At 36.1% G+C, this 14,748-nt stretch overlaps 1 protein-coding gene across 1 annotated transcript; it reads left to right on the plus strand.

The window, feature by feature from the left end:
• The first annotated feature begins 2,590 nt into the window (after positions 1-2,590).
• On the plus strand, positions 2,591-4,905 carry LOC125231288 (arginine--tRNA ligase, cytoplasmic-like). The gene has a single exon (XM_048136727.1). It carries the CDS (start codon positions 2,720-2,722, stop codon positions 4,772-4,774), a length of 2,055 nt encoding a protein of 684 aa, XP_047992684.1. The 5' UTR covers positions 2,591-2,719; the 3' UTR covers positions 4,775-4,905.
• Positions 4,906-14,748: the final 9,843 nt, after the last annotated feature.

Here is a 14,748-nt window from a genome sequence, read left to right on the forward strand (position 1 = left end):
TTTATGCCTGTTATTAATAATTTATTATCATTATTCACACTTGCCACTTTTGAAACATATTTTGCCGCTGTTTGTTTGACCTTGGTTGCTATAGTTACTATATTTTTTAAAAGATGTGTGGCTTTGGCAATGTGTAATAATACTGACAACTAGGGCGTATATTTTCTAAAATATTTATTATTTGTTAAAATAAAATAAAAAATTTCTTAAAATTTTAAAGCTAAAGTCTAAGTCACTCAATCTTTTAAAAACCGGGACCTATTTATAAGAAGAATAACCGATTTGAAGGCATCTTTTTGACGTGATAACGTCTAATAACTCGTTACTACGGGCAGCATGCACGAAAAAGATGACGTCATTGTCCCGTTTCGCAATATAGCTTTAGCGCCATCTATTGGCGCGCGTTGGAACTAAGCGGCTGATCGATGCGCTCGGTATGGTTATAGCGTGTGGCCTGAGTAAAGCACCACAGCTGGGACAGATGGCGCGCCCGTGTGTTGTTCTCGTTAAGCTGAGTTTAGACCAGCAAGTTATTGCTGCAAGTTTTGAGACGCAACTATAGGTAAGAGTGAGTGGCAAATATCTGCATCTCTTTCTAGCATATACTTCTGTCTCAAAACTTGCAGCAATAACTTGCATGTCTAAACTCAGCTTTACAAAATTAATTATTTTAATTTATACGACTTTTTACAGAACATATCCCGTCTGAACTCATCATAGATTTAGAATTATTAAACTAGATTGTGTAGTTGGGTCAAAAAGTGTGTCCACATGAGAGGTCATTGTTTGGGCTGGTGTCCCTCTCGCACTTACTGACAATGTCAACATTATTCAGTGAACGTCGTTTTTAATTATACAAATCTTTGATTTACAATGTAATTATTTTGATGCCAATAAATCAAAGATTTTTATAATTAATATACAAATCTTTGATTTATTGGCATCAAAATAATTACATTGTAATTACATTGTAATTATTTTCCAATTCTTTGAAATATATCGAAACCCTAGTTTGAATATAACACTAAAATAATATAAGAAGTTATAAAGTCAGGTAATATATATATATATATATATATATATAAATACTACTATTATGGCTCATTAACACTGGCCACACGTGCGAGAGGGACACCAGCCCAAACAATGCCCTCTCATGTGGACCGTTTTCGATCACGGTCACCTTTTTGTCTCAGTAATAAGGTTCAATTTAGTATGGCAAAAAATGTGATTCCGCTGTCCCCTGTCTTTGGAACTCACTGACAATGACATTTGGGCCGCTAAACATGGTACAATAGGGACTGAGCTCACACTTTTTTGCCATACTAAATTGAACTTTATCACCGGTGCAGAAAGGCGTTCTTGTCAGACTAGTAAAAGTTTTTGGCTTAACAACTCAATCTAGCTTAATATATATAAATCTATGGCATAGAACAACATGTCGGGTCCCTATATATAGGTCTAAGGTTTTATTTGAAAATTGAAATGGTCATACAATGCCAAAAATTGTAAGTATTTGCAATATTACTTTCTATTATAGTAAAACATATATTTTTTAAGGATTATAATATATATACGTATGTTTTTTCATAGCCAAATCTGGTCTGCTTTGGCAAACATTGCCATCATTGCGGTAAATGGATGGAGCGAAGAGCTTTGAGGAAAGATTGTAAGTATTCACTTCTGATAATTGTGTTAAAGGTTTTTTATCTATCTACTCACACCAGTATTCCCAAAAGTTATTGGCAAATCACTAGAAAGAGTGCAGAGGAAGTTCTGTAGGCACATTTACAAACGACTGTACGGATATTACCCATATATGTATCCATCTCTATTCGTAACAGGAATGGTTGGTCTTCAAACTCTAGAAACCAGACGGAAACTGCTGCATATTATGCATTACCGCCAACTGTTTCACCATAGAGTAGATGACGCATCCGTGCTTGAGAGAATGGGGCTGCAAGTGCCAAGAGCGAATGTGGTGGTTGGCATGCCGGGCGCGGTGCCGGCGCGGCGGCGGCGGCGCCTGTTCGCGGCGGCCGGCGCACCGCTTTAGCCCGAGCTGCTCTTAACCGCATCATGTTGGAGACAGACGATATTGACATATTTGCTGATAGTGTTGGTGTGTTTTACAGAAAACTCTTAAGGTTCATAGACTCTACACTCCTTAGGTGATTAATGTAATAACCATAGTTTAACTTTTAAGTGTGTTTGCTTTTATTTATGTCAATTTAACATGTACATAATTATATTACCACATAAGTGCTTTGGTGAAATACTGTTAACTTTTGTGTATTTTTAATAAATAAATAAATAAATAAAAAAACGTGAAAAAAGTCCCAGAATCGGGCCCCTTTTGCTATACTCTGACCGCCCCTGTCTATACTACTGTAATGTTTGACGTTATCACGTTAAACTACCGTCCGTAAACCGACTTTACAGACAACCAATTTTTTTTTTGTCAATTTCTAAACGAGTCGCTTCTGTCAGCCGTTCGCTACACGTTCATTTTATTTGCGTGGTCACATTGTGTATATCCTTTTCTATCCAATTACTTAGACGCTTTGCAAAACAAGGACGCGATGAAATGAGCTGTAGCTGTCATATCATGGTTAAACGTCAACGTGCGGCTAATAACCTATAAATAGCGTAGCCAGTCCAATATTGATGCTTAGAATTTTATCTTAAAACCTGGATATTATATTCGAAGTGCATTAAAATGTCCACGGAAGACCAAACTGTAAAACAGCTTGAGGAGCGAACTCGTAAAGCTGAAAAAGAGACGAAAGAAATAGAGGAAGAGATCGAAAAACTGAGTAAAGGTGATCTCAGTTACATTGGAGATCCCGGGCTTGACAAACTTCTGTCTGAAAATGAAAAACTCAAACATCGTCTTGCTATTCTTGAGAACGCTGTAAAGGCCGAGAGCTCTGCGGCTGGCAAGTCGACCACAAAAGAGCCTAGGAAGCGGCCCACTCTCATCACTGATATTAACTCTATAGAAGGCGCCATCTGCATACTAGATGAACTGAAAAACGTGTTCGAAATTGCTATTACCTCCGCATACCCTGATTTAGAAGATCCGCCAGTTGTAATTACCCTCTCAGGTAATAATCCAAAGTTTGGAGACTACCAATGTAATTCGGCTATGCCAATATCCCAGTTGCTAAAGGCTAAAAATATAAAAAGCAACCCAAGGGAAGTTGCTAACAATATATTAAATAAAACTCCAACATCACCAATTATAGAACGCATTGAAGTAGCCGGGGCTGGGTTCCTTAACATCTATCTGAACAAGAAGGTTGCAGAGCATGTTCTGACTTATATTCTTCGAGATGGAGTTAAGCCTCCACCAGTGAAGAGGCAGAAGATCGTTATTGATTTCTCATCTCCAAACATTGCCAAGGAGATGCATGTGGGCCATCTGAGATCTACTATTATTGGAGAAAGTATTGCCAGGATACTGGAGTTCTTGAACCATGATGTCCTCCGCATCAACCACCTTGGAGACTGGGGCACACAGTTTGGCATGCTAATTGCTCATTTACAAGACAAATTCCCTAATTTTAAAAAGGAATCCCCACCCATTTCTGATTTGCAAGCTTTTTACAAAGAATCTAAGAAGAGGTTTGATGAAGATGAAGTATTTAAGAAACGGGCTTACACTTGTGTTGTTCATCTGCAGTCCGGCCAGCCAGATTACATTGCTGCTTGGAAACTGATCTGTGAGGTGTCTCGACGTGAGTTCCAGAAAATCTATGACCGGCTTGATGTTACAATTATTGACCGAGGAGAATCATTCTACCAGTCCAGAATGTTAGTTGTAATTGATGAGTTAAAGCAGAAAAATCTTTTAGAAGAAGATGAGGGAAGATTAATCATGTGGGGAAGTGAAGATCATGAGGGAATACCCCTAACAATTGTCAAATCTGATGGTGGTTTCACTTATGACACTTCTGACATGGCCACTATAAAACAGAGGGTAGAAGAGGAAAAAGCAGAAAGGTTTATATATGTCACTGATATGGGTCAGTATGGTCATTTTGTGCTCATAGAGAAATGTGCTCGCCGCGCGGGTATTTTAAAGGAAGGCCAGAAATTGGAGCATGTAGGTAGTGGTGTTGTATTGGGTGAAGATAAAAAGAAGTTCAAAACCAGGTCAGGTGACACCGTCAAACTTAATGATCTCCTCGAAGAGGGCTTGAAGAGGGCTCTGGATAAGCTGGTTGAAAAAGGACGGGATAAAGTACTGACACCTGAGGAATTAAAGCAGGCACAGGAGGCTGTGGCATATGGCTGTATCAAGTATGCTGACCTGTCTCATAATAGGGTGAATGACTACATATTTTCATTTGACAAAATGTTGGATGACAAAGGTAACACTGCAGTCTATTTACTGTATGCTCTCACCCGCATCAGATCTATTGCTCGCACTGCCCAGGTCTCCACTGAGGATCTGTTGGCTCAGCTGGAAAAGTCTGGCTTCAAATTATCTCATGAGGCAGAGATCAAGCTTGGTAAAGTACTTCTTAGATTCCCAGAGGTAATCCTCAAGGTATCCAATGATTTGTTCTTGCACACACTTTGTGAGTATTTGTATGAGATCTCCTCTGTGTTCACTGAATTTTATGACAAATGTTATTGTGTGGAGAAAGACAAAGATGGAAAGATAGTGAAGATCATTTATGAAAGGCTGATGCTTTGCGAAGTCACTGCCAGAATTATGGAAAAGTGTTTGAGTCTCTTAGGTATCAGAACAGTATCTAAAATGTAAGAGGCCTAGATGCTCTTAATTTAGGTATTTATTGCGTGAGCTTTCAGTAATTTTAGGAGTATCACAATATTTTCATTACATATTTATGTAACATTTTTACAATGCAAGTAAGAATAAAAGACTAAAACCATTGTAAACTTTATTGAGTTCCCAAAAACCTCTACAAAACTATACCTGGTTGTTATCAAAGGTAACATTCACGGAATAACTTGCTACACTAAGTTAGGAAATCATACAGAATCACTGGGAGAGATTTCTAATATTGAAATATCCAAAGTACTATGGAGTATGCACCATCTTACACTATAACAATTAGATATACCATACATCAAACACTTCACATTAAGGAGACTATTTCTTCTATAACATTAAAATGGCTGTATTAGTAAAAACTATTAGATTCTATTGGAAAATAATTAGAGTTGAATCTAAAAACACCTTATGTGAAGGGGCTAAGGAATGCAATATATGGGGCTTGTTTCACCCTCTATTTCACATGTGACAGAATACACACAACATGTATAAACAGCATACTCACTACTAGGGTACAAAGTTCATAATGAAGTTGGAGTTTTACTGCTGTAACATGTGAAATTAGGCTAGTCTACATACATACAGTCGTGTTCATAAATATGTGTACATTTCTTCACCTTAACCACAGTATAATAAAGAGTACTATCGTACAGTATGGCCACTCCTGCTCCCCGCTGAAAGTGCCACCCACCCCCTCTCGGTTACCTCACAGTTACCGCCTGTCAAAAACGCGAACAGTCGACCCTATCATATTTCACTCATACTAGCATAGTACGCGTTCATCTACACGAGCTTAGACTGTGTGCTAGGAACGCGCCTTTTTCATATATTTGATCGCTAGTGTCCGAGGTGTGCCTTAACTCATTGCAATAAGGTAAAAAATGTACAGATATTTATAAACTCGACTGTACAAATACTTTAGTAATAAACTTCAAATAATATATTAAATAAAACTAATAAATAACCGTTTGTAACAATCCCATTCCATATCTTGGGAAGACTTAACAACATTTTTTTTACAATAAAGAGCCATAACTTGCGTTTTTAAAAATAAACTAATTTGAAGGGATCTAAAAAACTGGAATTTACAAACGGTACTAAAATATAATAATAATCAATAAATTATTTGTATTATGTATCTTTAAATAACCACATTTTATTTTAAATTTCAATATAGATTTAACCAAAATTAATGAATATTTCATATACATACTTGTAATTATGGAGAATATAGTTATAATCTAAACCCCAGTACTATTTAAAGTTATCATGAGTATACCTTAAATAATAAAAACCTGTTCTGTTGAATGAATGGTGAACTAGTAAGGTCTATTTTAATTTGCCCCTATTTACAATGGAAGAAAATAAAATAAATATTCTTAAACAATAATTTGCACTCTGTTTAGGTAACTAGTGATTTGAGAACGAACTGTTTTCAAATGTAATGCAAGCAGGAATAACAAACAACCTTCTATGTATAGCATAAGACATTGTATTGTAGTGTCATCCCTTTCAAATCAGCCTTTTGAGGGTAGATTTTGTTTATATTTATTTAAATACCTGTAGGTAGATACGGTGTTGCCGCTTTTTAATTTCTACTCTCTTTTGCCAGACTATTTTTAGCTGCAATGCAGTGCAAGGAGGTATAATAAGTACGATACAAGTGCGGAAAAAAAATCCTTTTCGCACGTGTATCGTACGACGTTTTCAGTACAGATGGCTCTGAAATTTCGACCTGATAAGAAATTAACCACTTCTCGCACTAGTGCGTAAAAACACCATCTGTAGTGAATATACATTATGTGCACCGATAGCATACTAAAGTCTGGTAAAAGAGTAGAAAGTGAAAGTGGCAACATTATAGAGCCGTCCTTCTAATCAATAGCCATGTGTGAGAAAACGGAACGACACTACGGTGTTGCCAACTTAACCTTGCTTGTACTGCAGTTCAAAACATTCATCACGATGTAACTAGGAAATTCATAAACCCACTACCACTACATAATTACGAAGAATCGTTCAATTATGAAAAATCGCTACTTAACATTAGGACAAAATTTAGGACATTGAATCCGTAAACCAATACCAATATGTGGTATAATCATTTCATACAATTTTGTGCAGTTTTAATAGTAATTCGTATTATAATACCAAATTACCCTGTTACAACCTTGAATAACCGGCAATATATATTTAAATTTAGCAAACTTATAATAAAATATAAATGGCATTAACATTCCAATTAGTACCTATCTGACATGTCGACTGATCATTTATTACATTCATGCAGTTATCTGATATAAACGATAAAGTTCAATATACCTGCAAGGTATTTCAGGTAAAATAATGTCCAAGTTTTCCATTAATATTTCAAGCAATATCGCAAAGTATAAGGTCTTTTTAACAGTGTCGTAATAAATCTTAACTTCACTTAAACAACAAACTGGAATGATCTCTCACAGCCTGGCAAAAAAGAGTTAGATACAATTAAAGTGGCAACATCGTAGTATCGTCGGTTTCAAATCAATTAGTGTAATCAAAGTATATAACTCCGTATAGACAGATAAAGTCTAAGAAAAAAACGTACCTCAGTACCATGTAGAAAAAGGTACGGTGGCCTACATGGCATTACACCTTTAGGGTACGCTCAGCTAGATGGCGCTAATATTCATATTTGACATTTTAACACATATCAAGCTTAATAATATGGGCCAAATTGTCAAAACTGAGGTTCAAAAAGTTTTAAGCCTGTGCCAAGAGATGGCAGTCTATGCACTGTGATTACCTGATTACACATTTTATTTTGACAGTAACTCTCTATAATACTCGATCCTCTTTGGTGTAAGGAAACGGGACGCGAAACGGGAAACGATGTTGCCACCTTTTAATTTATACTATTTGCCAAACCGTATAGTTGTTATTAAGGTTCACTCTCAATGGCATGAGCTACAAACGACGATGAAGTACAAGTCGACATGTGCTGAACGTTGCATTCAGTCAGATTATGAACACATCAATCTATAACATTCGAATTCAAACACTAATATCCTAGAATTTCTATAGGTATTAGAAAAAAAAACATTAACTACCAATTATAATCATTCTAACATCCTGGGCACATAGGCAAGATGCTAATCGTTTTGGTTCCGTAACGAAACGCAAAAGTCTCTATCATCACTCTTCTGCGGCACGTTCGCTATGGAGCGTTAACGATTGATACATTGTCTATGCAGGCTAATCTGTCCCTGCTTGCGTTTCATGACACGGGCAAGGACAGCATCCCATACACTTTGTTAAACTATCAATACGAGCTCTGTCCGAAATACTATACGTATGTAAAGAACGTACATACAGAATTCTTACAAATTTCAATTAAAAATAAACATTGGCGTACGTAAAATGGCAAACATATTTTATATACATATCTATCGTATTTTGTAGACATTCTAGTAAATATTTCTTACTTCTATTGCTGACTCGCACTAAACTTATAATTTAACTTATTATATAAATTACTCAAAATTGCTAATTTCACACATTACATTGCCAATTACTCTTAAGTAAAAGATCGAATTAAATAAAAAATATGCACTGTATTACAAAATAAATTCAATATAAGTAAATTCTAACTAACACAAAAAGTCAAATTAGAATTTCCATGTTTGAAAATATTTACGAGTCCTTGTATAGATTACTCCATATGAGAGATAATTTCGACCTCAGCAGCTGTGACCCGGGTGGCCGAGCTTGGAAATAGGCATCTGCCGCGATTGCAGAGTACGCTGGTTCGATTCCAGCCTCAGGCATTAGAGGCCATGGTCACTTTTTCTTTCATATGTGTAACTTTTTTCGGTTTTAATCAATATAAGTAAATCACAGTTTCAATCAATATGCGATTTATTGCAGCAAATAATATGATCTAGATTCCTGTTTACATTTAAATCTTCATTTCTCTGATGTTCAACTCAACCAAAAACAACTATTACTATGGACAATATTCATAAAGATATGCCCAATTCGTATTTGTCACTTTTCGTGGATGTATTTGCGCTGCCTTTTCTTTCCTTTGACACCTTTTGACTTCAAAATATAAATGAAAATATAATTCGCCAAGTTTTCATCTAGTTGCGTGAACATCAGTTTTATTGTTTTCGAGTGTTTAAGGGTTGTTATCTAAGTTGTAACATATATTAACATGAGATCGCTGTACATATTAATCGTAGGTATGTTAGTAAAGGATAAAAAATTTAATTACGTTATTTACGGTTTGACTAAATAAAAAGGGTTTGTTTCATTGACAATTTATAGCTTGTACAGTAAAACTGTCCAAAATAATAACACGTACATTTTCAATGACTTGGCAGTATACTGTGCAATTAAAGTCATTAACCAAAATGTACTCTGCCACAAAATTTGTCAGCAAAAAAGGCGCCATATTAAAAAAATTAAGGCGCTAAAAAGATTACTCTCCAGATAGTTGAGTTTCGCGCCTTTCTACTGACAAACAGGGTTCGCCAGCGTATGCGTATGCGATCGATGATCAATAGAGATACAAAATGCATACCTAACTGGGATCCGGTTGCATAAAACCGTCTGGCGCTTACCGTTAAAGCGTTCGTTAAATTTTATTGTACAGCGAGAAGTTCCATAGAAATCTGCTGAGTGACGATGATGTGTCTGTCAAATGTGGTTGGTGCAACTGGCCCTTAGTATCCATTGCGCACGTTAAAAACTTCGCAGCCATTTTTTCTACTTCCATCTGAGTTACGTAAGTTCGCTTCTATTTGAATGGACAAGCTGGGGCTAAAGATTAAATATTATCCATTGCTTTGGCAGCACAGATGCCCGCTTGTCTCAACAGAAGCTTCATTGTTTTTAACTTAGCATACCTATGTTAATCGACATACACATATTTCTTAGTAACATATGTAACTGCCAATTGTGCCAATGATTAAAAAATAACTTAGGAATCTTATGAGATACTTAAATAAGTTTTTCTTCTAAATATCGCATAACATTTTCAAATTTCAGTAGAAATTTATATAACAATTCAAAAGTTTTCCGTAGCTAGGAAGAAATGATCCAAGAACATTTTGGAATTCATTAAAGATACAACACCAAATAACAGACTTCATTTTCAACGATCGAAGATGTTCTGGAAGCGTTCAGTTCAGACTCCAAAATACACTAAAAACTGCACGCGAAACTGTATCCGGTCTTATTAGGGTTACCCCAACAGCCAGCTGGCAAACTGGGTATTATAATGTCGCAAAAATATTATTAAGAAAAGTTAGTCGTTTCTTGGTATGAATCTGTTTAAAGAGAATATTAAATGTTGTTCTGAGAAAAGAAAGGGAAGGGCTAAATCATACTTTATATCCGAAACGCAGAAGAGCGTACTTTTACTATTTTTCTCAAACATAGCCAAGTTCTGTTAGTATTAACATATCACCTAATTTAAAAGCAAGACAATTGGGAACTAAGTAAACACCTCATAATCATTTAAAATATTGAGCAACTCCTTAAAAATACAAGCATTTAAAATAAATAAAATAACATAACGATTTGAACCTCCTTAAGATTAGGTACATATTTGATACATACACACACATCTAGACCTACCCTACACATACCAAGGAACCTAGGGGGATCCACATTGAGGTATAAAAAGACTGAAAAACTGGATCGTAGGTATAAGGTGTATAAACGTTTCTAAAAAACCCCAATACATCTATAAAAGGGATTGGTCTCGAGATTCAGAGATTCTACGAATACTACAACAATAGTACATGTTTTAACAATATTTAACAAAATATACAGACGATTCGATCGCTTATAGTTTATTTGGCCTAATGTGCCGTCGGTTGACGGCGATAAGGTACTGTGAGTCATACGCCAACTGCTTATTTGCTATATGTTAAAGTACTGAACACACTCCACTACTCGACGAAACTTTGGAAACCCATATAATATCTGTATGAAAATCGAAATTTTTCTGATATTTCTGTAAAATTTTTGGAAAAGGAATGTAGTACCCAAAAAGTGATGGATACCAATTTATGTATTTCTTCACTAGCGAAAATATAACTAAGTTTTTATTGAATGAACATGTAATATATGTACCCAATTTCAGTAAAATAAAATTATTATTAGTAATGATTATTGTTATTCAGTTATGTAATTTTAATCGTGTGACCACCAAGGTGTCAGATCAAAACGTTGAGGCAGGAAGGCGTACGGCTCATAGCGAACATTGGCATAGCTACACCTAATAGAGAGGATAGTCTTCCATAAACATGTATATGGTATGCTACCTTATTTCAATAAGGTTTTCAATCGCATACAAATTTACGAGTTGGTACAGTCACCATCTGAAATATCGAAGCAGGCAAACGGGCCTCAGCAAATATTGGAGCACACGTAATAACCAAAGCGTTAGTGCGTTGTCACATATCCGATCCGATATCGTATACATGTTAAAGACCTTTGTCATTTATTCCTCCATCCGATAAAAGTAGCCCAGCTCGTAAAGTGCGTGTTCAGATATTTATGGACACTTTGTCCGCTTCAATATATCTAATGGCGACTGCGCAATGCCCTAATGCCGCAGATAGCTGCACAAAGATCTCAATGGCGGCATTATACGCCAATCAACGAGAGGCTTGTCCTGACGATTTGCTTGCCTTTTTGCTCCAATCAAGGTGGCCCATTGTGTCCATGAATGGAGCGGGGAGTAGAAATTCGCAAATAAGCGAAGAATAAGATTAATGAAGATTTTAGGACACTTATTTTTCTATTTACACAAACTTTTCCAAAGCTCGTATAAGTTCTTATTTGAACGGTTTGAACTCCATATTTTATTCAATAAAATTCTCAATTTTAAGTGGAAAAGAATATTTGTCATCAATTGTTGGGCTCAACAATGTAGGTAGTAAGCAAATTCCGTGATCGCACGTATTTTTATTAAAATAATAATTTGTACTAATAATGGCAAAATAGAATGGTAGGAACATTGGGAGGATATAAAAGATTTCATTCCGTCATGAAAATTCCATCGAAATGTTTTATGAAAAAAAAAGTGACAGAGGCCCAAATAGTGACGATCAGAGTGGGCATACTGGGCATAAGGCAATTGTGCCATACTGTCTATGATCTATGTGACATTGAGTGTACTCCTGTCAATTGGCGTTTTAATACTTATAATCCACGGCGTCCTAAAATAGTCTAAAGAGAGCTGACCCGAGATTCAATAGGTTAATAGGGCAGTCGTCATTGTTTTTGAGCAGAGGTGGCGAAGGATCATCAAAGTAATGTAAATTTGAGTATGTTTCTAAGTGTTAATACGAACAGTGAGCGGAGAAATTATGAATTAATTAATTGATAAATTCGCCATACATTTTTGCAGCAGCTCACTGTACCGGAGGCGCGAAGGGATCCTGCAATCGGACTAACACATTCTGTGCCGAAAACCCAGGGGCGCCAGATAAGGTATTACAGAATAATATGACAACCATTTCCGCGACCCGGGGGTCTCGTTTGGCTAGGTGGCAATGAATGTGTTGGCAAGAACACTGGCCAGAAAAATTGGCGTTTGTAGCTGGATAACATGACGATCCTCTTATGGCCGTCACTATTTGTTGACTGAACCTCGTCGATTGGCGTTCATACAAACATAGCCTATAAAGAGAGTTGTTTTGAGATTCAATTGGTAGGTTAATCTATAGGTTAGGGCAGTTCTTCATTGTTTAAGTTCAGGGAAGAGATGGCGTAGGACCGCCAGGAAATGTACCCTGGCAAGGAGCGCCGAAAATGTACAAGATGTGAAGAAAGTTCGAGTTCTTACGGAAACAACTTCGTGAAATGCTCCTTGAGCCCTCACTGAACTGACTGAACCTCGTCGATTGGCGTTCATAAAAACATAGCCTAAAGAGAGCCGTTTCGAGATTCAATAGGTCATAATCAATAGGTTAGGGCAGTCTTCATTGTTTAAGTCTAGGTAAGAGATGGCGCAGTATCGCCAAGCAATGCACCGTGGCTGCCAGCGCGACGAAGATATGCCAGATGGCGTGCGCGAAGGGGATCCGGCTGTCTGACTTGAAGAAGAAGACGCTGATGAGGTACAGTATGCCGCCCTAGCTTTAGGTCCGACATTGCTGGGAAGTGGTGCTGGAATAGGAGAAACATTTGTGAGTGGTTATACATACGATATACTGCTAGCTAGGTCAGCTACCTACTGGCAGCTGTGGTCGGTTACGTATTTTCAGCGTATCTTAAGTTGGACGATGCGTAACGACTGGATATATATCAAGATATATATATCCAATATATATCCAGCGGGGTTCGATGATATATAAATATCCGATATTTATCATTTGTTTATAAATATTGCAATACAAAAATGGTTTTAAAAAACGTAACATTGTTAAAAAAGAGTTTTTTTGTGTTTGTTACTGTTTTTCTACTAAATGTTATGTTTTTCAGTAGAATTTTCCTTATCTGAAGTTGTATTCATAAATAATGCAACTAAATAATACTATGCCTTTCATACAAAATGGATATATATCAACTTTGATATATATCCGATATATATCATAAATATCCGATATTTGGATATTTACTATAAATATCGGATATTTTCGAACCCTGATTGTATGCATCTTAAGAATAACCTGTCAATGCTTTACGGCAGGCTATAAAGTGGAGGTTTTTTGTCGGCCATGGACACCATTTATTAGCTGTCGATTACACAATAATCACTCAAATCTGATAACGTCCTAATGTTGTCAAATCTGGTACGTTTTAAACCTAATCGTAATCCAAATGAAGGTAATGATGGATAGTCACTTATCACGAACGAATTCAAATGATTACTTACCTGTTAGGTAAGCAGGTATCTATCTACTATAGTATTTATCTAAACATTTCAAGTTTTTTCCACAAGGGATTTTACCACAATCTTGTTACTACATGACATGACCGAGGCCAGAATTGAAGATATTGTATGTTTCGGTTGAGTGATGTGATAAAGATGACATTGTGAGTTAAGAGGACAGTTTGTCAAGTTTAGGACTAAGTACTATGTAGAAAATTAGAAACTTATTTTATTACTTAGTGAAATAAGCACATAATTAGAAAACCAAGGCAATGTGCATTAACTATCATGTTACACAAAAAGTAATTCAAAAATTCAATAAGTAGACAATACAAAAAATGAAACAATTGATTAAGGGTAAATATGTATACTTTATTAATTAGAGAACTGGCAGGCAAGTACGGTATTGCGCGATAAATGATATAACATCACACACACTTACAAATAGTGCGATAGGGACGGCCTCATGTTTTATCCTTTATATACGCCAGCACGGGAAGCATGGTCGCGCGATAGACGATAAAACATCAGGCCGTACCTATCGCACTACAAATAGTGACCATGCTTCCCGTGCTGATTGGACAAAATTTTGGGGGTATTGTCGTCATTCCACAAATATTATTATGCCTATACATATTATTGTATGATTGGTAGTAAAATAATATTATCAATGGAACTTATAATTAATTCCGTAGTAAATTTCATTCGCGAGAAACAAAATTCTGAAGGCCGATTGATAATAGAAGTTAGTTTTTACGGATTTTCTCTGTATCCAAATATGCAAGTGTTTTATTTCAAAATAGCGGTAATACGTAAACCGGGACAGAAACAAAACTAAGAGACGTAGAAGATAAACAAACAAAGATAACGTCTAATATTAGACATACTGAAATAAATATTGTGAAGTTACAAGTGCATTTTTATATCTTTTAGTTAGTCACCAAAAACTACTGAATCAGGTCGGATTTTAAATATGTTTTTACAGAAAAATTTTTTACTAGTGCAAGAATGCGTTAACTGAATAGCATAAACGTCACAGACAAAAGAAAAGCGTTCATCTCAGGCATTG

Source organism: Leguminivora glycinivorella, chromosome 11, assembly GCF_023078275.1.
Source record: "Leguminivora glycinivorella isolate SPB_JAAS2020 chromosome 11, LegGlyc_1.1, whole genome shotgun sequence".
Lineage (NCBI taxonomy): Eukaryota > Metazoa > Arthropoda > Insecta > Lepidoptera > Tortricidae > Leguminivora > Leguminivora glycinivorella.

Bases quoted from the DNA above. Each gene is read 5' to 3' on its own strand.
- LOC125231288 (XM_048136727.1), top strand. From the start codon at position 2,720: ATGTCCACGGAAGACCAAACTGTAAAACAGCTTGAGGAGCGAACTCGT.